Here is a 24,074-nt window from a genome sequence, read left to right on the forward strand (position 1 = left end):
AACTTAGTGTCCGGGGAGGGATTAGCACATGAAATTCTTTTTCACATCCCACTACTAAAGAACTACTTCAGCACCATACACTGAATAATCAATTCTTGATTGTGACATTTAATTTTCACATAATACATTCATATAAATAATTTGTCTCTTTTCTGTGTTTTACTGACTCACTAACCCCATTCTCTAATCTTGGATGAGTCTCATATTTTTTTCCTGATTACTCAATCTTTATAATGTACTTTAAACCTCAAAGTGCTAAGTTCCTCTTTCTTATTCTTCTTGTTCAGATTTTTTAAGCTATTATTAACTGCTGTACTTCTAAATGAACCTTAGAATTATTTCCCCAAGTTGTGAATATAATTCCTTCAGAACTGTCTTGAACTATAGTAAACCTATAAATTTATTAGAAAGAATTGGCATTTAAGAAATTTCAGCCTTCCCATACAAAATCAGGTTATGTCTGTTTATCACCACTTATTCAGAACTTCATTTACATTTTAATAGACTGCTGTAGCTGTCTTTATTTCTGACACTACTTGTTAAAATCATTCTATTATCAACTCATATATTTTGTTGCTATCGTGAGTTCAACCGTGTTTTCGTTATATCTTCTATGGTTACTTCTGATATGTTAGAATGCTCTTGTATTTCTGATTTTTTTTGTCTCTGGTGGTATTTATGAATTCTCTTATTAATCACAGTCGACTTCAATAAACTTTTCTATGCATTCTTTACGTATGTAATAATGTAATCTACACTTCTTTCTCTTTCAGGATTTAACATTAGCCAGAATTTGTAAAACACTATTCAATAAAATTAATGTTTTGTTGCCTATTTTAATGATAAATCCATGCACGATTAGCTAATAACTCTATTAGCTCTTAGTACGCAGAATGTTTTAAATCCACTGTGGCATTTTATGTAACACTTCATGCTCCAACCCTAAAAAGAAGTTTAAGAAGCCCTGATCCAACACTACACACCCAGCAGATTTAGACAGCATGGGGCTGGAAAAATCTATGTGATACAACCAATTGTTTGAAAGAAGCTGTCTGAATAATACAGATAAAAATTAATGTTGTTTGCTTGTTTGTCCCTAGATACAATGAAAATAACAAATCTGAATGCGATAGTTAGCTAGTGGGAAGCAGCAGCATAGCACGGGGAAATAAGCTTGGTGCTTTGCGATGACCTAGAGGGGTGGGCTAGGGAGGGTGGGAGGGAGGCTCAAGAGGGAGGGGATATGGGGACATGTGTATGCCTATGGCTGATTCACTTCGCTGTGCAACAGAAACTAACATGGTATTGTGAAGCGATTATACTCCAATAAAGATCTATTAAAAAAAAACATTGAAAGTGATGAAAATGAGTGAGGGTACAAACGGAAAGACCGTGCTAATAAGGCATATGGAAAATGACTAACCTGGCAAACCACTAGTGGAAAGTTTATATTTTTATTAACCATTGAACTGTGGTAATAAACTTTGTGTGCATAACCTGTGTTGCTCATATAGAATAAACACACTGACAGAGCTCTGGTTATCTCCATTTCTAGATCAATGTCCCTTAAAGCACAGTCTGTGGGTCCCCTGAACAGAATCGCCTGGGTGGACAGTCTCATAAATATGCAGATCCCCAGGCCCTGCCCCAGGCCAAGTGGATCAGAATAGAAGAAAGGGCTGGAAAACAGATCAAATGAGGCTCCCTAGGGGTTTCTCATATAAACTAAAATGTAAGGGAAGAGAGACACAGACAGGGAGAGAGAGAGACAAAGAGAGAATAAGAGAGCCAGAGAGAGACATAAAGAAACAAAATCAGAAACGAGGGAAATTTCATCCCTGCACGATGACATGAAAGGTATTATACATCAAAATGTAAAAGCTGAACCTGAGAGCCTCGTGAAAATATTATAATTAGATGAGAAGACTTTTCAGAGAGATGAACACACACATCATATTAAATCACCTACAAGGTATGTGCTCTACATGGTACAAAGCATTTCAAAGTATATTAAAACCAAGTAAGGCAACACCTAACCCATCACGGCTAATCATGCTAATGAAATGTCTGCTAGGCAAATTTCTTGTCAGATTTCATTGTAATTTATACATTATTTTTACTGCAATAAATGAGAAAGCATCTTCATCATTCATGAAATCAAGGAACATCTGTGGGGATAGTTTTTTCAAATATCCATGGGAAACTCTTGGGTAGACTTCGGGCCCCCCAGGACTTTCACAGAAATCGATCTGGGAATGTGAGTTTGATCTCGTCCCTCTAAGTTTCCTGGTATAAATATTAGAGGTCAGGTTGTTGATGCTACTTTTGAATGTCAAATGTCTTCTCTGTTATCTGCCATCTCATCAGCTCTGGAAGCTTCACCTCACACCTTGCTTTCAAGTGTATCTCAGCCTTTATGACACAATTACACAGTGCTGAATGTCAATTATACCTCAATAAAACTAGAAGGAAAAAATTAATTCAGCAATTAACGAACCCTTATTCCTAGTGATTTGTGTTTTCATTCCCTTTGGTGACAGACAAGTCTCAATGCTTTAGCTTGAATTGTAACCACACTCAAAGGCACAGAGGTCTGAGTATGAATTCTTTTAAATGCTATCATGTTGGCTATGAGTCTTGCATATTGTCTCGAAATGGTGGATTGCAATTTCACTCATCTAAATTCAAGGGAATGTACTGAGCATCCACTAGGCATGAGGCACAGATACTGTGGAGACCAGGACAAATGAGACATGGCTCCTAGAGGCGCTCGCAATCAATAGCCCATTAACTGCTTTTCCTTTGATCTGTCATTCTTAAAAATACAGAAAAAGCATGGCTGGGAGGCAGCAGACTGCTCCAAGATCAGTACTCGAATGGGAGATTATGTGACCAATGAGCATTGCTTTTCAAACTATTAAGGTTTGGACGTTGATACCAAAGAGATATACCTGCTCCAAGCCATTTCCCTGGTGAACAGAGAAAGCATCATTCTTTCACAACCTCTTATTTCTTTCTTTCTTCCTTCTTTTCCTCCTTCCTTTTCCTCTCCTGTGCTCCAACCAATATGGTGGCTCCTTCTGCAACATCCCAGACATAAGTCTAAAGCCCAAGCACCCCTCCCAAGGGATTTACAGATGTCAACCTTGAACCCAAAGACCCAGGAAAGAGTTCCCTGAGCTCAGCACGAGGCTAAGGCAAGGATGTGGAGAGGAGAGTGGTAGTGGGGTGGGCAGGGCACATCAAGAATGCAGTTTGGCTGAATGTTTAATTGACAAGCTTTTCTTCACACCCATCCCACCTGCTGCTTGGGGCCAGCAGTGGGCGGAATTGTCTGAACAGGGCTCATTTGAATATCCAGGCAAACTGCATCAGTTGAGGACCAAGTGAGCACCTGTGGCAGGTGTGCACAGCATCCACCCTCTAGAGGCTCAAAGGGTCCACACTGGGCAGGCAGCTCGTGGTCTATTCCACACCAAGTGGTGCCCCTGCATACATTATACAACACAAATGTCTCACCACAGAATCTTTCATCTTCCTGGGGAGAGGGTCTGCAGCCAACTCTTCCAGATTTTGATGTAAAAACTTATGAAGCAATCTGCACTGAATAAAGGACCTGAAAAGGGAAAAACACACACAGGTTTTACTTTTTAAAATATGTGCCTATTCCAAGGTTTGAGGTAAACAGCTTCACCTTAGACCTCACACTCACAAATGACAAAAGCCAGCGCTCTCTCCTTTAGATAATTCGTAATAAAGAAAAAGAGGTGCATGTTCAAGTGACCACAAAGACAACGGTTGAACTTCAAATTCCATCCTGATTACAGTAAGTCCCCTACATACGAACGAGTTCCGTTCCGAGAGGGTGTTCCTAAGTCCAACAAAGTTAGCCTAGGTACCCAACTAACACAATCGGCTATCTAGGACTGTACTATAATAGGTTTATAATAATTTTCACACAAATAATACATTAAAAAAAGACAAAAAAAAATAAAGAAAACATTTTTAATCTTACAGTACAGTCCCTTGAAAAGTACAGTAGTCCAGGACAACACCTGGCATACTGGGGTGGGTATCGAGTGAACAGGCAAGAAGAGGTACTGACTGGGGTAGGGAGAGGAGGTGGGAGATGGTAGAGCTGAAGGACTGTCAGCAATAGGAGACAGAGGGCAAGCTGCCATTTCATGCACGCCTGACGTGACTGGACATGCGAACACACGTTTGCATCTTTGAAAGTTCGCAACTTGATGGTTCCTGTGTAGGGGACTTACTGTAAAGCTGTTGAGGACCACAGGAGGTATCGGTACCCCCGACTGCCAACTGCTAGCTAAGCTCACGGAGATCCTCTATTTCAGCCAGACCAAAATACAGAACAATATTTGATAAGAAAATTTGTGCCATCAACATTTAACCTTTCCCCATTTTCTACGCCTTTCATCTTGCTGTACCTGACGGCCTAAAATTATAATTTTTCGGCCCCCCCAAACAGTTATGGTTATCTTAAGTCAATATCTCCCGTTAAGTGTGGAGAAGTTACATGAGATGATTGATCGACTAACTGGATTGATTGACTGGTCCCTGAAACTATGGCATCACATAAAGGGTTTTCAGTTCCAAAGTGCATATTTATGAAAAACTTGAAAGATAACAAATAAAGGGAAGACTGGAAAGTATATTCTCAAGGGACTAAGCGTTATTATTAAATGCCTTTTAAAACTTTGGCACACACTTCACTTTAAATCCAGAGGGCACTGCCATACTAAAAGCAAAACCCAACAGAACAAAACTTTTCCTTTCAGAGATGCCAGTCTAGTCTGCCCAGGGCAGCCGCCTGGCATAAAGGCAGCAATGCCACTTTATGGACCCAGAGAGGGTACTTGCGAAGGTTGGTGCTTCTCGTATGACTCACCGAGGGAAAGTCAAAGACAGGGCTTGGGTGCAAGAGGCCATCTGTTCCTGGCCTTGCGAATTTCACTCCAAAAGCACCAGAGCAAAGGTTAAATGTGCCCTAGAACTTGACCCCTGATTTTCATTCATTTCCGGTCGGTCCTACATTTCTCCCACCATCACCCAGGGACCAGCTGGTTTAACGGGAAAGAGTCCAAGCAGCATGAGCTCTGGATGAGAGAGCAAGGCTGCAGGACCAGGGGACGTCTGTGTGTGTGTGTGTGTGTGTGTGTTGTGTGTGTGTGACGTCTGTGTGTGTGTGTGTGGTGTGTGTGTGTTGTGGGGTGTGTGTGGTGTGTGTGTGGCGTCTGTGTGTCTGTGTGTGGTGTGTGTGTGGTGTGTGTGTGGTGTGTCTGTGTGTGTCTGTGTGTGGTGTGTGTGTGGTGTGTGTGTGTGTTGTGGTGTGCGTGTCTGTGTGTGTGTGGTGTGTATGTGTGTGGTGTGTGTGTCTGTGTGTCTGTGTGGTGTGTGTGTGTCTGTGTGTGTGTGCTGTGTATGTGCTGTGTGTGTGTGGTGTGTGTCTGTGTGTGTGGTGTGTGTCTGTGTGTGTGTGGTGTGTGTGTGTCTGTGTGTGTGGTGTGTGTGTGTGGTGTGTGTGCCTGTGTGTGTATCTGTGTGCAGTGTGTGTGTGTGGTGTGTGTCTGTGTGTGGTGTGTGTGTGTGGTGTGTGTGGTGTGTGTGGTGTGGGGGGGACTGTGTGTGTGTGGTGTGTGTGTGTGTGGTGTGTGTGTGTGGTGTGTGTGTGGTGGTGTGTGTGTGGTGTGTGTGTGGTATGTGTGTCTGTGTCTGTGTGTGTCTGTGTGTGGTGTGTGTGTCTGTGTCTGTGTGTGGTGTCTGTGTGGTGTGTGTGTGTGTGTGTGGTGTGTGTGTGGTGTGTGTGTGGTGTGTGTCTGTGGTGTGTGTGTGGTATGTGTGTCTGTGTGTGTGTCTGTGTGTGGTGTGTGTGTGGTGTGTGTGTGGTGTGTGTGTCTGTGTCTGTGTGTGGTGTGTGTGTGGTGTGTGTGTGTCTGTGTGTGGTGTGTGTGTCTGTGTGTGTGGTGTGTGTGTCTGTGTCTGTGTGTGGTGTCTGTGTGTGGTGTGTGTGGTGTGTGTGTGGTGTGTGTGTGTCTGTGTGTGGTGTGTGTGTCTGTGTGTGTGGTGTGTGTGTCTGTGTGTGGTGTGTGTGTGTGTGGTGTGTGTGTGTGGTGTGTGTGGTGGTGTCTGTGTGTGGTGTGTGTGTGTCTGTGTCTGTGTGTGGTGTGTGTGTGTGGTGTGTGTGTGGTGGTGTGTGTGTGGTGTGTGTGTCTGTGTGTGGTGTGTGTGTGTGATGTGTGTGTGGTGTGTGTGTGTGGTGGTGTGTGGTGTGTGTGTGTGGTGTGTGTGTGTGTGGTGTGTGTGTGGTGTGTGTGGTGGTATGTGTGTGTGGTGTGTGTGTGTGGTGTGTGTGTGGTGTGTGTGTGTGGTGTGTGTGTGTGGTGTGTGTCTGTGTGTGGTGTGTGTGTGTGGTGTGTGGTGTGTGTGTGTGGGTGGGTGGTGGTGTGTGTGTGGTGTGTGTGTGTGGTGTGTGTGTGGTGGTGTGTGTGTGTGGTGTGTGTGTGGTGTGTGTGTGATGTGTGTGCGGCGTGTGTGTGTGTGTGTGTGTGTGTGTGTGTGTGTGTGTGGTGTGTTTTTTGTGTGTGTGGTGTGTGTGTGTGGTGTGTGTGCGTGGTGTGTGTGGTGCTGTGTGTGTGGTGTGTGTGTGGTGTGTGTGTGTGGTGGTGTGTGTGTGTGGTGTGTGTGGTGTGTGTGTGTGTGGTGTGTGTGTGGTGTGTGTGGTGTGTGTGTCTGTGTGTGTGGTGTGTGTGTGTGGTGTGTGTGTGGTGTGTGTGTGTGTCTGTGTGTGTGCCTGTGTGTGGTGTGTGTGTGTGTCTGTGTGTGGCGTGTGTGTGTGGTATGTGTGTGTCTGTGTGTGGTGTGTGTGTGGTGTGTGTGTGTGGTGTGTGTCTGTGGTGTGTCTGTGGTGTGTGTGGTGTGTGTGTGTGTCTGTGTCTGTGTATCTGTGTGTGTGTGGTGTGTGTCTGTGTGTGGTGTGTGTGTGGTGTGTGTCTGTGTGTGTGGTGTGTGTGGTGTGTGTGGTGTGTGTGGTATGTGTGTCTGTGTGTGGTGTGTGTGTGTGGTGTGTGTGTGGTGTGTCTGTGTGTGGTGTGTGTGTGCCTGTGTGTGTGGTGTGTGTGTGGTGTGTGTGTGGTGTGTCTGTGTCTGTGTATCTGTGTGTGTGGTGTGTGTCTGTGTGTGGTGTGTGTGTGGTGTGTGTGTGGTGTGTGTGTGTGGTGTGTGTGGTGTGTGTGTGGTGTGTGTGGTGTGTGTGTGGTGTCTGTGTGTGGTGTGTGTGTGTCTGTGTGTGGTGTGTGTGTGTGGTGTGTGTGTGGTGTCTGTGGTGTGTGTGTGTGTGCCTGTGTGTGGTGGTGTGTGTGTGGTGTGTGTGTGGTGTGTGTGTCTGTGTGTGTGTCTGTGTGTGGCGTGTGTGTCCGCGTTACTCACAGGAGCACAGAGGGGTCGCTGCTCTGTCTGCTCAGATGGTAGGAAAGCGCAACCAAGAGGCCACAGAAGGCAGAGAACAGTGCTGGGATGTGCTGCGTGCTCCAGGGTTCCTGAGCAAAAGATCAGAGAGCCAAGTCACTCCACGCCTGGGTGCAGAAGGGCAGGATCGCATCTAGAAAACGCTTAGCAGGTGTCCCTGAGGTCCAGCTGGTGGACGCAGTGTCCTGTGATCACTCCTGTCAACGGGCATCCAAGCACCTGATGGCTCCCCAGAAACCTAGCCTGTGAACGTACAAGCATGGATTTTGACAAGGGATTGGCTATGGGGGGGGGGTACATTTGAAACAAATTGTGCATATTTATGAAAATACATTAACATCACCTTTTCTAAAATTCAGTTTAGGATTTTTATAAGATGTAGCATTAAACATGTGTTGCCTCTTTTGAATTAAATATAATAATAATCACATAAAAACTGTATTTCTTAATGTTTATTTAATGTTTATTTATTCAAAAGGTAGTAGACAGGGCTTCCCTGGTGGCGCAGTGGTTGAGTCCACCTGCCAATGCAAGGGACACGGGTTCGTGCCCCAGTCCGGGAAGATCCCACATGCCGCGGAGCGGCTGGGCCCGTGAGCCATGGCCACTGAGCCTGCACATCCGGACCTGTGCTCTGCAACGGGAGAGGCCACAGCAGTGAGAGGTCCACGTACCGCAAAAAAAATAAATCGATAAATAAATAAAATCTAAAAAATTAAATGCAAAGGCCCCCCCCCCCCGTTACCCTGGAAAGCCATGGCGCTCTCTTCTCTCCTTCGGTGCCCACCAGGCTTGCAAGAGGCTCCTCACCAGCCAGTGCATCTGTCACGTGGGGCAGCCCCTCCCCCGCGGGTAGAGCACCTCCTCACAGCATGGGCTTCAAGCTGGGCAGACCTGGATTTGAATCCTGGTCCTGCCAGGGATGAGCTGTGTGGCCTTGGCTAAGTTACTTAACATCTCTGAGCACTGTGTTAGTTTCCTCTTCTTTAGAAAGGAAAATAATGCATAGGCAGGGGGTGCCGCAAGGGTACTTTTCTATATGCCGGGCCATTTTTTTAAGCTTTTGGTATGAGACGGTTCAACACAGCCCCTTCTTGGTGACTGGTACCCAGGGCTCTGAGCCAGACTGTCCTGGGCTGTTCCCTGTCCGTCATCCCCACAGTCAGCTGGTCCTAATGTGTTACTGATGCATCTTTCAATGCATCTCCAATTTGTCCCTTCCTTTCATTGCATCGTACTGGGTCAAGCATCCACTGCCTTGTTCCGGGGCTACTGTTAATAGCTTCATAGTGGGAAGATCTTGCAAACTCCATATCCCTCCCCACTCCACAGACTCCACGATTCACCCTCCACATTACAAAAGAGTGGTCCTCTTCCCATAAAAGGCAAATCAATCACGACTGCCCTTCACTCAGTATTTTTCAGTGATTCCTCATTGCCTACCGAAAAAATCTACTCCACAGGAAGCTAGCTAAGCCAATTAGGATCCAGCCCTAGTTCAACTTTTCAGCCTCCTTCTGCACATTTAGTAGATGCACAGCAGCAAAACCATAAAGATGTGTTGCTTCCTGGCCCCCCTGCCTTCGCACACAAAGCTGCATCTGCCCAGAGAGCTCTTCCACTCTGACCCCAGTCCACTCCCCCCTGCCTGGTGAACCCCTACCCATGCTTCAGTGCCCAGTATAAGAAGTCCCACCTGCCTGGTGCTGTCTCCCTGATTTCCCAGGCAGATAGAAGCTCTCCCCTTGCATCAGAACCATCGTTAAACACGTTTACTTCAGCATTTAAGATATCTCACTCCTGTTATGGGCATGGGTAGGACTTGCCCCCTCTGGACTCCCTGCAGAGGGGCAGTTTGCATCTCTTCCCTGTACTTGGCACCAATGTTAGCACATCAACCTATCCTTGAGAGAATGAGGTTTCAGTTTTCATGATTACACCAATCCGTCTTCTATGACCTGTGCGGAAAAAAATGTTTCAGCAAGAAAAGAGGGTGAAGACATTAAGTAGCTTAGATCAAATGTGGATCAGGCAGTGAAATGTCACAGAAATGATTAGACTATTAGAGGGAAGGTATCTCATGACCTGAAAACTAATTTTTTCATTCAAACAGCACCCCCAATAACAGACAATTTATTCTGGAACTTGGGAATTTTATTGTTTCTTGAAAGTTCACTCATGAAACATTTATTGGCCACTTGCTATGTGTCAGGCACCAAGGAGCACACCTCTGAAGAGGACAGCACAGGTGCCTGGGGAGGGAAGAACATAAGTAATTGTAATAAAGTGTGACAGGTGATGGACGGTGAGGTGCCTGGTGCTGGGTGCTTACCAGGCAGGAAGCAGAGGCTCCAGTGAGTCCAGGGATTGGCGTTTAAGTGGAGACCCGCACAGAAGAAATGTGGAGAACACGGTCCTTCCCCTGCAGGGGCTTCTCAAGGACCAAGCTGGGCTCTGGGGTGCCGTGGGTGGATGGAGCTGACCCCAGCCATCCTCACACCTGTTCCTCCTCTCCCTGCCCCGGACGCCCACCTGCAGCTTCTCCCCTTTTATTTCATACTTGGCTGTTACAAAAACACCGCCAAAAAGTTTTCCGAAAGAGAAAAACCTGCTAAATGCTATTTCCTCCCACTGTTTCCTCTACGTTTGCCTCCGCTGCATGTTTTATACACAATTTCGTGAAGATGGAGGGCTTCCTTTTACATGCAGCCCATAAAAAAATGCAAACACTAAAAAAAAATCACTATGAGAAGGATTTAGTAACCATGACCATGGAAATAATGGTCCCTGCACTGAACAAAGGAAAAGTCAGGGGAATACGCATCGGCGGAAGTGAATTCCAGGCTCATCACTTCCTGGAATGAACGATTCTGTGGAAGGGACTTAACTTCTCATTGGCTCAGCTTCTCCTTCTGTAAAAAAGGTGACAATGACACTCTTCTTGAAATATTGCTGCAATGCCTTGATGAGATTTGAAACGGCCTTGCACACTGCAAAGCAGTATGTCGATGTTAGTTTTTTATTAATTGGAAAAGAAAGAGCGTCCATGATGGATGGTCTTTGCAGAGAATAAATTAAAGCCAAACTAAATATATTTAAATAATTAAGTTTACCTACTTTGATTCACCCAATACCCCTTATCTAATTCTTCTCTCATTTATTCTCTACTTAATTAAATCTCTGCAGTACAAACGTGAAAGGGCAGCTACCCCTCCTAGTACTGAGGGACCCTCCCTCTTTACCTACTAAAATAGCAGTTGGTAGAAAAGGGAAGAGGAGGTAAAAATATCTAATGGGAAACAGATATTTTCCCATTGGGGTCAGAGGAGAGGGACGTTGTCCCCCTTCCTTCTACTTCCCAGCATTTATCTCTGCTTGTGACTACAGATCTGTATAAAGATTGTGTGATTAACCCATGATCCTTCCACTGGTCAAGCCCGTTGACAGCAGGGACTCGTCTGTTTCACCCCAGTGTATTCTGAGCACCCTGTGCAGGGTCCAGGCCCTGAAAGGCCCTTACTAAATATGTATGGAACTGATGCTCTGGATTTGAGCACCCATTACTGCCTTACTCTATGATGCAGACCTAAGAAGGGAACCGCACGGATCATTTTATTTAGGTATCTTCAGGACACAGAAGGTTGGTCTTTCCCAGTGCAGAGCAGTAGTTAAAAGCATGGGCTCTGGCTAGGACTGCCAGCTGCAATCCCAACTCTGCTTATTATTAGCACAAAGATACTACGCAAGCTTTGAAGCCTCAGTTTCCTTATCTTAGATAATACCGCTTAGGGTTGGTGTAAATATTATATGAAATATTGTGTGTAAAATACTTAGTAGCCAGTCTAAGATGCTCAATAAATGTTTGCTATGACTACATGCTTTACTAAGATACTGTCTCAGTTGACTCAGGCTGCTGTAACACATATCATAGACATATGATATCATCAACAGCAGAAATGTACTGCTCACAGCTCCGGAGGCTGGGAAGGCCAAGATAAGGTGCCAGCAAATTTGGTGTCTGGTGAGAACCCACCTTCTGGTTCACAGCTGGTATATCTTCATATAGTGGAAGAGGCGAGGGCGTTTTTCTGGCCTGTTTCAGAAGGGCACTAATACCAATCACAAGGGTGACATCCTCATGACCCAATCACCTTCCAAAGGCCCCACCTCTTAATACCATCACCTTTGGAGTCAGGATTTCAACATATGAATTTAGGGGAACACAAACATTCAGACCAGAGCAGATACATAAGAGGACTGAGGACTGCAACAAAATCACATTTCCTGAAAAGAATTAGAATTGACCTTTAGTATGGTCCTTCTCTGAGAGTCCAAGAGAAAAACAATGATTTCTGTAGATCCCTTATATCCTTCTGTTTGTGTACTACAGACAGAAAATAAGAAAACAGGAAGTCTTCTACAAAATGCAAATCTGACCTTGCCAAGATATGATATTATTCTGTCAAGGTGCACAAGCTGAACCGACAGACCTTATTAGGGGTAGTTCTCATTTGTTATTTTAATCTGTTGCATTCCTTCTGGTGTCTGTCCTGTATTAGTAAAAGTCTACATTCATCCTTCCATACATGTGATTTCTTTGAGCATAACCAATAGCTTCAAGATAAATTGTTAGACAGGAGTGAACAGCACTGTGGCCGCAGGGACAGGACAGAAGGAATGAATATTTTCTTCAACAATGTAAAAGTGAGCTGACGCCAGAATGGCGTACTTCTTCTTCCAAGAAGAAGCGTGGGGTGAAGGATCGCAAGGAATCCATATTCCAGGTGTGCCTTTGTGTGTTTTCTCCCTCAACCTCAGATCTTCACACAACTCTTTCTTAGAAAGAACCGGGGCTCACCTGAGCTTGGGCAGATTGTAAAAAGGCAGACCACCAGTATCTTCTTAGGCTTACTACTGGAAATCCCCTCAAGCTCCAAGTTCTTAACGTTCTTCATTTTTTCAACAGATACAGTTACATAATGTATAAAATAGGAGGCAAATTTCCCAGGGAAGCAAGGATAGGAAGGACTATTTGGATAGACACATGAGTTATTTTTTCGTGATTAGAATGCCAAAGTTTGCAAAACCATGCTATCTTCAGGAAAGATTACTTTAGATTTGGAAGAGATCTCATAACTGAGCCAACCTCACCCCTTGACCAAATTATTGGTCAAGTAAGAAGACAGGGAGAATGGAAAAGACTTACCAAAGGTGGCAAGACCGACCAAGCCTTAGTTCAGTGCACTGTATCTTACACCGCCCTAAATACTTGTACAGCTCACTGTGCACAGTATGTGGACATCTCATGACTTTCCATTTAAAAGGCTTGGCGCAGTGGTTAAGAATCCGCCTGCCAATGCAGGGGACACGGGTTCAATCCCTAGTCCAGGAAGATGCCACACGCTGCAAAGCAACTAAGCCTGTGCATTGCAACTACTGAGCCTGAACTCTAGAGCCTGTGAGCCACAACTACTGAACCCATGCACCCCAACTACTAAACCCGTGTGCTGCAACTACTGAAGCTCGCGCACCTAGAGCCCGTGCTCCGCAACAAGAGAAGCCACTGCAATGAGAAGCCTGTGCACCACAATGAAGAGTAGCCCCTGCTCGCTGCAACTAGTGAAAGTCCTCACGCAGCCACGAAGACCCAACACAGCCAAAATAAATAAATAAATAATAAATAAGTAATAAATAAAAAGGCTTGGGATCACTATAAATTAGAAGTTTCCAGCTTTACAGGCTGTTTCCTTCATATATCATCCCCCATTCAATAGTGCTGGACATCTTTTCAGTTAACTGCCTGTGTTGGGGTTTGCTGTAACACATGGTAGGGTGATAGCCCAGAGGAAGAAGTCATCTGAGAGGAGCTCAGAGGAAGCTCCATGAAGGACTGAGTAAGGAGCTGGATTGTAAAAGTGATTGGGAATGAACTTGGGAAGACCATATTCCAAGTCATGCAAGGGTAAAATGCTTCGATGCTGCATGACCCTGCATTCAAGCATGGCCTGGATATGCTTCCGGATGGGTACGGCTGGATGCAATTCTAAAGGTACCACTGTTAAGCATATAGATATATAGATAAAAGAATGGGAAATAGTTAAGCATGAAGAAACACTGAAAGGAAATGACCTTTATGGTTTATCAACCCGTAATTTTCTGCACTGGGAAGAGAGGTGGCTGGGCGCCATCGACTCTGAAGATAAAACTAAAGGAAATAAGCTTCAACATCAGCAAGGGAATCTGGATGTAATTTAAGGAAGAACTTCCTGACATTGATGATTCAATAAAGTACAGTTAGGAAAACATTAGCATTTCCTTTTCCCAAATTATTTCAAAACACAGATATTTTCCATGGAGAGGTAAGAGACAAGCTCACCTGAGAAAGAAGGAAGGAAGAGAAACTTGATGAAAGCTTTTCTCCTTACGCTTTCATTGTGTAGGAACATATTACTGTTTTAACATCTCTGCAACTTAACACACACACAACTAAATAAACTGAGAACAAGAAGGAACTCTTCAGAATCATTTTACAGAATTAAGATTTAGGGTGTGTGGGGGGAAACACAGCAAGATAAAATGGCTTTGCTCCTTTTTTCCATTCCTTTCTCCTTAATCTCCCGATCCCTCTCCAGGCTGTTCAGTCCTAAGTTACCCCACCTGTGTCACCCTCCAGGGCCTAAGCCTGTCTCCCTGCCCAGGCTCCTCGGGCAGGTGTGCCCTGCACAGGAGGCAATCCTGTAAAAGACCAACAGGGAGAGCATTCCCTGGTGGCGCAGTGGATAAGAGTCCGCCTGCCAACACAGGGGACACGGGTTCAAGCCCTGGTCCGGGAAGATCCCACATGCCACAGAGCAACTAAACCCGTGTGCCACAACTACTGAGCTTGTGCTCTAGAGCCCGGGAGCCACAACTATTGAGCTTGCGAGCCACAACTACTGAGCCCGTGTGCCACAACCACTGAGCCCATGAGCCACAACTACTGAGCCTGCAAGCCACAACTACTGAGCCCGCATGCCACAACCAATGAGCCCGTGAGCCACAACTACTGAGTCCACATGCCATAACTACTGAGCCCATGTGCCACAACTTAGCCCACGAGCCACAACTACTGAGCCCACGTGCCACAACTACTGAGCCTGCACTCTAGAGACCGCGAGCCACAACCACTGAGCCCACATGCCACAATCACTGAGCCCGCGAGCCACAACTACTGAGTCCGCATACCATAACTCCTCAGCCCGTATGCTGCAACTACTTAGCCCATGAGCCACAACTACTGAGCCCACGTGCCACAACTACTGAGCCCATGTGCCACAGCTACTGAGCCCGCGAGCTGCAACTACTGAAACCCACGAGCCTAGAACCCGCACTCTGCAACAAGAGAAGGCATCGCAATGAGAAGCCTGTGCACTGCAATGAAGAGCAGCCCCTGCTTGCCACAACTAGAGAAAGCCCACGCACAGCAACAAGGACCCAACACAGCCAAAAAGAAATAAAATTAAATATTAAAAAAAAAAAAAAGACAAACAGGGAAGTTGACGGGACTTTCCACAGCTGCAGGAGCACCTAGGAACCAAACTTCTAGCAGGAGTTGAGCTTGTTGAGTCAGAAATACAGTAAGAAAATGCATTTGAGGATGTTTTCATTTTAATTTTTATTTTGGGATAAAGAAGAAAATGTTGACACTTGAGGAAGAAGAGAACCACTGACGTGAAGAGGGATTTTGAAACAAAATGATCAAATGCACTGGGTGTCTATCTGAAAGGTTTAGTTCAGTGGTCAGTCTCATTTCTGCAGAGAAGCAGAAAGGAAGAGAGGAAGTACTGACTGACATTTCTAGTGGATTTTTTAAAAGAACTTTCATATTTTAAACATCCATGTATTGACATTAGTCTTGAATTTTATTATATACATATAATTTATTTACTCAGACACATATGCACACAAATACAAATTTTATTTTTGGAGAGAGATAAGGTTTTAAACAATCTATCACCCACTGATAATGAAGTGTATACCATGTGACAGTTTGCTTAAAATTAACATCCCTAATTGCTTTGAGAGGTGTCTCATGGGTCCCTGAGTTGGGAATGATATGGATAGATGACAGCTGGTCTCATAAAACTCCCCCAGGTTTTGAAATATTTTTATGAGGTAGAAATAAAACTGTCTAATAGTCCTACAGTTCTGTGGTAGATTTCATATGCATTTGGGAATTCTTTTGATGAAAATACACAGGGAAGTTCAGCTTTGTATAAAAGCACTTTCTGAAGAGAATCCTAGTTTCAGCATTTTTTTCCTTCAAAAGTTTAGACATCTCTATGATGGAATTTACAGGGCAAACCAACTGAGGGTTTGGTTATAAAGGGAACACAAATGGACCAAGTTCTCATTTTGCTATGCCCTTCATATCAGATTCACGCACTTTCTTTTAAGGGAAGAGCAATGGATTTTTCTGAGCCCATTAAATATCCAGGCATTTCTGAAGCCAGGTTTCCATACATCCTAAAATAAGATCTAGATCATATCACTTTCTCTCTGATATAAGTCCTACTTCTAGGACTATTTTGACATGAATCTTATACTTAAGTGAAAGGAGATCTGTGCCCTTGAAGCTCCAGAGCTCAGCAAGATCAGATGTGTCTCCCAGTCTTGTACTCTGCACTCTGTTCATAGTTCACGGCCATGGGTCACCATGCGGCCGGCCGGCACTTGCAAACATGCACTGGGCACCCTCAGGGCTCCCCAGCATCCAGTGCTCAGCCCGTAGCAGCCCCAGTTGACATTCCTGGTAGACCCTAGACACCCAGAGGGGCAGCCCCATGGCCTATCACTGAGCCTAATTCACAGTAAATAAACGAATGATCAGGGTAACAGATATGATGAATAAGACTTCACTGTCTACTAAAAGTAGGTTTTCCTCACCTCATACTCTTCTTTCATTTTGGTGAAAAAGCAGCATATGCTTATGATTCAAGACTATTTTACTAGGAATTCCCTGGTGGTCCAGCGGTTAGGACGCCACGCTTCCACTACAGGGGGCACGGGTTCGATCCCTGGTCGGGGAACTAAGACCCCTCGTGCCGTATGGTGCGGCCAGTGAAATAAAATAAAATAACTAAAATGCTAGATTAAAAAAAGACTGTTTTACTTTGGAATAGGTATCAGGGGAAAATCAGCTCATTCACTAGCAAGAAAGACTGACAGGTACCATCCAAACCTACGTGATAGGCGCCATCCAACATAGGTAAATATAAATAAGCGTGCACACACACACACACACACACACACACACACACAAACTTTCTGGAAAATACTGACATTTACTTTCCTTCTCATAGCCTTCTTCTCAGTTATCTGAATTTACTCAATCCAAAGTATATAGAGCATCTATTATATAACACCGGACTTTTAGCAGAATATGAAAAGAAGCATATATAAACCACAGTCATGACCTTCACGAGTTCATGATGAAACTGGGGGTGAAGAAAGAACAACAGCAGTAATAGTACCGATGTATCGAGCGACGGCTTGACTAGCCACTTTACATGCACTGTCACGTTCAGATTATAGCAAATCTTAAAGGCGGGGATCGCTCATTTTAAACATGAGGAAACAGAGGCCTTTTCTGTACTAGTTATCGTGGGAGTATCTATTTCCCACAGAACAGATTATATTCAGGATAAACAAGTATTGACATGAACACCAAAAGGACAATATTGCCCACGGACTTTGGAAGGAAGGTAAACTTCTGCTGGTGTGGCTATAGCACAAGCATATTCCTCCATCTGTACTGGGGCCACCACTGCTCGTACTGGAATTCTCTTGTCCACCCAACTTCCCCGCTCCAAACTGGACAGCCACTGAATCCTACCAATATTGATTTCACTACATTTCTTGGATTGGACCCTTTCAAACTCTGTGCTTCCTACCCAAACCTGACTCCAGATCTTACTCAGCAATTGCAAGTCCATTTTGAACAACTGAGGTATCATTCTTCTTCCTGTTTTCCCCCCAAATCAGTGTTCGCTGCCACTGTCAAAGGCATCCAACTCCAGCTTGAGGATCCCGACAAGCCAGTGTTAACTGGGTCTGGAGATCAATGACACGCGTTTAACTTTCTAGGAAGGGAATGTGACAGAAAGTACTCACCGCCCATCTAGCTCCCATCTGCCCTTCCTCCCCACCAGTCATCGCTTCCTTACTAGCTGTTCAGGCAGCTGAAAGACTTGTAATTCCCATCCCCTTGCAGCTAGAAGTAACACGGTTCTAGCCATAAAATATAATCTGGAGTCTAGTGTAATAAAAGTGAATTAAAACTTGGATTTCGTTTGCAGGCGTATTACTATTAGCATCACCACCATTATGTTCATCACCATCAACTAAGAATGCTAATAATAATTTCCACTTGTATTTGTTTTCTACTGCAGTGTAACCAATCCCCACAAACAGTGGCTTAAACAACACAAAGTATGATCTCACAGTGTCCTGCCTCAGCCACCTGGGCGTGACCGCCTCCTCTGCTCGGGGTCTCAGCAGGCTGAATTCACAGTGTTGCCCAGGGCTGCAGTCTTACCTGAGCCTTGAGTCCTCTTCCAACCTCACCTCTGGCTGGCAGAATTCAGTTTCTTGCAGCTATAGGACTGAATTTTCTTGCTGGCTTTGCTGGGATCTGCTCCAGATCTGAGAGGCCATCCTTATGACATGGGGTCCTCTGCATAGGCCATTTGCAGCACAGCTGCTCACTTCTTCGAGGCCACGGGGACGGTGTCTGCTGTTTCTTCTGTCTCTGACCTCTAGTCCTTCTTTTAAAGGGCTTGTCTGATTAGGTCAGACCCATCCAGATAATCTCCCTTTTGATTGACTTAAAGCTAACTGACTAGGTACCTTAATTACACCTCAAGATCCTTCCACCTTTGCCAGATGATGTAACCTAATTACAAGAGGGACACCCTATCATACTCATGGGTCCTGCCCACGCTCAAGGGGCAGAAATTACACAGGGGGCTGGAGTCTTGGGGCAATCTCAGAATACTGCGCACCACACCATTTAATGAAAAGCCCTGAGCCACAGACACTTTATATATATTATCAATTTAATTTCATTCACTTCTGACAACACTCATATGCAGTAGGTATTACTAATCCATTTTACCATCGAAAAAATAAATCAACGTGAATTAGCCACGTGCCCTTAGGCAGATGGCGTCAGCACTCTGTACTCACATTCACCACTGGAACATAGAAATGCTATGGTCTTCCTTATGTATGACACGGAGCTATAATAAAGGGCGAATGAGAAAACACTTGGGAGATTATTCCGAAAATTAAAGTACCATCGGCCTGCAAGGTATCCTGTATGCCTGCGAACGGTTCTTTTGCCTAGAAAAATATATTTATACTTCAAATGTGCTAGGGAGGATGGTACAGAAGTGAGATGTCTGAAAAGATACAAGATCTGGGATCCGCGATGTGTGATGCTAAGTCCCTTAATCGCTCTCTGGACCTGCATTTCCTCATTTTAAGTAATAAAATGAAGGGTTTGGGACAGGGGATATGTAAGGTCTATTTCAGAACTAAAACTATTCTAGAGCTATGAGTTTGTTTTGTATTTATATTAGATTTTAAGACCTGAATGCATGGGAAATGCCATTGTTTTAGCTGCAACCCTGTAGTACCTAGAAGAATATGGGGAAAACTCTCCCACAGCAGTTGTTAACGATGCTTGGGAAACATTAAATTATAGTAATTTACCTCAACCTCTGGATGCCCTTGCCATCAATAAAATAGAATCTCTTTATAAGGGATAATAAGCAATAGAAATCATGGTTTATCCAGACATATAGAAAGCCCAGCTAATTAACTACTGAGCCATTTCTCCAGGGAGCAAATATTCCGGTTGTTTCTGTACATCACTTGACAGTGATGTAGTAGTTAAGTAGTTAAGTCAATGAGGGAGTCCGTTTACATGTTACTTGCTACCATCTTGGATGAGTCAAAAAGAATATGAAATTAAGAGAGGAATAAAATTTCTTCCCCGAATTAATATTCCAGAGAGCAAAATTAAACGCCAGCCCCTCAATCTGCTTCTATCAAGTGAGAATAATAAAAATCAAGGATGTAAATACATATCAAGACCCAGATAGAGGAACGCATCTCTGGGAAGGCAGCTGACACGCTGAAATTGTTCATAAGGGCCCATCAATCCATCACGGCACAGCAGAGATAAAAGGGGAAAAAAAGTCAATTCTAGGAGCGAAAAGTGTAAGCATAAAAGTCATAAACAAAAGCGTCATTAAACAAGAAGTGGAATCACAGCTCTGGATAAGTATGTTAAGTTGAAGGTGGGTGAGCTTCTCTTTTTTCCTAAGGATGCCCTTGCCAATTTGTTAAACACATTCATGCAATGCACAGCATTTAATAGGCGCTGTTTTTTAAAGTGGAGAGTCTATCTGAGACCTTTAGAAAACTCAGGACTTACAAATGAGAAGGGAGAAATGCACACTGCTCTATTTTTAACTAAAAGGTGTTTCAAAATATAGATAGAACATTAAGATTCTCTAACAACAGATCCAACTATTTACCACAAGTGATGCTTGTTCTGTGCTGAGCAAGGAAGTCAGTACCTCTTTGAGATTAAATAAATCTTTCAAAGTACCCCCGTTTCACCTGGTAAAAAGCCTGTTTCAACACATAAGTAAACCCCAGAGCCTCTGAAGTGTTCAGTCCCATCACAGAGTTGGCAGCGTGCTTTCAAAGTGGAATCTATTAACTTTGATCCAACAGTGACTTACGCTGATGGCAGGCCATAAACAGAAAGAAAAACAGAAGTAGAAGTCTCAGCCTAGGACAGTAAATAGATCTTATCTCTTGGACCAGCTCTGATCAGTTGGTACTGGCTGCCTGTACTACTGCCTGGGCACCACGGAGCCCTGCTGACCTCAGTGAGAAAAAATGCTGTGATCAATTAGCAACGTCTGCTATGAGGAGGGAGTCGGACTTGGGGAGGTGAGGGAATTACAGCATCTGTCCCACAGCTAGGTAAAAACCCAAAAAACTTCTTCTTGAATACCAGATTCTTCAACAGCTTCCAAAACCCTCTAAGAATTCTGCAAGAAAAAGTCATTTAACAAACCCAGGAGCGTACATTACTTTTGATAATGAGCCTTCAACACTTGTCAACGGAATTCCCTGGAGGTCCAGTGGCTAGGACTTGGTGCTTTCACTGCGGGGGGTGCCCCGGGTTCGATACCTGGTGGGGGAACTAAGATCCTGCAAGTCGCGCAGCATGGCAAAAAAAAAAAACAAAAACCACTTGTCATATGAAATGGGTTTTTCAGAGCATACACCTTCTCCTTTAGGAATTAATCTAAGAAGTCCCATGAGTTGTTCTTCTGTGGAAAGCATCTGAGTACGGAAGAATATTCTGTCTTCTATAGATTCAACCATGATTCTATTACCAATGAATTATTTTTTACTATCAAATGAGGCTTACCTGCTCAAAAGCATGAAGCATGAGACAAAGGTTCATCATAAATCAAAGATTTAGAGTAAACAGTTATGATTTAGCGGTGAGACAGCTGACGGAGAATCCGGAAGTAACGTTTTTGGTCTGACCACTCATGGAGTGACTTGAGACATCAACTGGGAACTTTTTAACACCTTGTTTCCATCACAGCAGAGGCCATCAGCTCGTCTATGGCATTCAACAACCTTAGAGCTGATGACCTCATTTTGCTATAGTTCCTTTCAGGCAACCAGTATTCTTGTGATGCACATCATACCCAATGGACCAAAAACATACACTTTTAGCCTTGCATGCAAGATTGTCCATAACTTTGATATATCCTGCTGACATATCCAGTCATCCCTATCCTTCACCATCAGTAGGTTAATATCCTTACCATCTCCTCCATCTGCCATGATCATTCATTCCTAACTCTGACGAAACTGTTTCACATGCTTGACTGCATAGCCTATGGCAAGGTTCTCAGCCCAACTGCAAAACGTTTGAAGGCTGCGCTAAACAACCACCTCCTCTGATGGGTTTTCTCTTTTCTGATCATCCACAGCATGTCATCAGCTTTGATGAATGTTGAACTCCTGAGAAAGAACTGACTGTTTCTCCTCTCATATCACTATAGTACCTGGCAAAGTCATTTCTTTTTTAAATTAATTTATTCATTTATTTTTGGCTGTGTTGGGTCTTCATTGCTGCGCACGGGCTTTCTCTAGTTGCAGCGTGCAGGGGCTACTCTTCACTGCGGTGCGCGGGCTTCTCATCGCGGTGGCTTCTCTTGTTGTGGAGCACGGGCTCTAGGTGCACATGCTTCAGCAGTTGCGGCACGCGGGCTCAGTAGTTGTGGCGCACGGGCATCCCGCAGCATGTGGGATCTTCCCGGAGCAGGGCTCGAACCTATGTCCCCTGCATTGGCAGGCGGATTCTTAACCACTGTGCCACCAGGGAAGTCCCTGGCAAAGTCCTTTCTAACCAAAGAAATACACGTTGCAGTGAATATGAACTGTTCAGCTCCTGCTTCAGTTACAGAGAGCTTGCATGTTCCCATTTCTATCAACCAAAGAAAAGAATATTTCCATCAGATACCATTTGCTGCTCAAGGTTGCAAAGAAGGATAAAGTATTGGGTCCTGGTCAAAATGGCATGAAGAACACAGGGAACACTTACTATATATAAAACAGATAACGAATAAGGACCTACTGTAGAGCACAGGGAATTCTTCTAAGTACTCTGTAATGATCTATATGGGAAAAGCATCTTAAAAAGAGTGGATATATGTACATGTATAACTGATTCACTTTGCTGTACAGCAGAAACTAACACAACATTGTAAATCAACTCTACTCCAATAAAAATTAAAAAAAAAAAAAGAACACAGGGAACTAGCTTTCCTCCTCCCATTAAATGTCCAATAAATATTCAAAAAGAAAAAAGCATCAATCTATACTGGGAACTAGAGAAAGTACTTGTGCATAAGCCATAGGCTTTGAGGAATTTATGCTGGATCTTATCTTACAGATGAGACTAGTCTGAAAGAAGATTTTGACATCTGATACACGAATGAAATTCCCACTCTCTATTTCAGAGAGAGAGAGAAGTGTATTGAGGAAGTAAGCAGGACAGGATCTCACTAAATCCCTGCTGACATCAACTAAATCAGAGGTGGAAGGGCTGGAGTTAAGGCAGGCCAGGGGGTTGGCAGACAACATCATGCCTGGACTCAGACATCTGTGGATGGCAGCGTTTGGACCCCTCGGCTGTATTGAAGGCAACAGGTTTTATCTGGTCAGTTCAAGGGTCGGGATGTTGGAGCAAAGAGGACGAAGTAAAGACAAGCACTGTCCCAGGTATCTCATTCGTATCCCTGGGATGAAGATTCCTGATAGAACGACCTAAAAGTCCATGAATAACATATTTTTCCAGGGGAAAGATATATCTGAACTGGTGGTATGTTACTGAAACATTCTTTGTTTCACTTTCTTCTCTTCCTGTATTTTAAACCTGAGGTACCTCTAGAAAGATTTGGTCAGGGAGCCTTAAATTTTTCAGACAGAAGTCAGCTCAATTTCTGCTTGACTCCCAGACAGGGGTCACAAATCAAATGTCCACCTGAGCAGACAGGTGATATAAACACAGGTAATCATGGGTCGGGTAGAAGAGATGATAGAGTATGATGAGACCTGTGTGTTTGGGGCAGCTGTGACCCACTATTCAGTTTCAGTAGGTTGTTATGAAATGGAAGGTTCCTGGTACAACATAATTTCCCAACAAATATTTGTTGTTGTTTTTGTTCTTGTTCTTGTTGAAGTAAGAAGCTCTAGATACCATACGAGAACACAAAGGAACAATATAAAGAGAAGTAGACCATGAAAACAGGAATGAGAGATGTGAACGGCAAACATACACAACAAAAAAAGATTATAAAAAAATTTAAAACAGACCATGTAAACAAAATCAATAATATCATTAATCAAAAAATAAGAGGGAGAGGGCTCCCCTGGTGGCGCAGTGGTTGAGAGTCTGCCTGCCGATGCAGGGGACACGAGTTCGTGCCCCGGTGCGGGAAGATCCCACATGCCGCGGAGCGGCTGGGCCCGTGAGCCATGGCCACTGAGCCTGTGTGTCCGGAGCCTGTGCTCCACAACAGGAGAGGCCACAGCAGTGAGAGGCCCGCGTACCGCAAAAAAAAAAAAAAAAAAGAACATAGTATCCGAAAGACATGGAACACTATTAAAACAGTCTAACATATGCATATAATTGAACGCCCAAGTAGAAAAGAAAAACAGGACAAGGCAGAACACATATTTGAAGAGATAATGGCTGGGGATTTGGAAATATCAATTGAAAAAAGTTCAAAGACAGCTCAGAGAACCTTAAGTAAAATAAAAATAAACACCATACACTTAGTCACATCACTTTCAGATTGCTGAAAACAAAAGATGAAGAGAAAATCTGGAAGGTAGCCAAAGAAAAAAGTACATTACTGACAGAGGAACAAATATTAGAATAACAGCAGATCTTGATCAGAAATTATACAATCCAGGAAAATGTGCCAACATATCTACAGTAT

General features: G+C 44.0%; 1 protein-coding gene across 1 annotated transcript in view; it reads right to left on the minus strand.

The window, feature by feature from the left end:
- Positions 1–24,074, minus strand: part of PCNX2 (pecanex 2) — a 278,237-nt gene that overhangs the window by 160,498 nt on the left and 93,665 nt on the right. The window contains exons 16-17 of the mRNA XM_089897420.1: positions 7,447–7,556; positions 3,520–3,616 (exon numbers count right to left, since the gene is read on the minus strand). Of these exons, the coding sequence (XP_089753546.1) occupies positions 3,520–3,616; positions 7,447–7,556 (207 nt within the window). The remainder of the gene's footprint in view (positions 1–3,519; positions 3,617–7,446; positions 7,557–24,074) is intronic.

This window comes from Delphinapterus leucas, chromosome 16 (genome assembly GCF_059928025.1).
Source record: "Delphinapterus leucas isolate spDelLeu-1000000601 "Yukka" chromosome 16, BTC_Dleu_Yukka2, whole genome shotgun sequence".
NCBI lineage: Eukaryota > Metazoa > Chordata > Mammalia > Artiodactyla > Monodontidae > Delphinapterus > Delphinapterus leucas.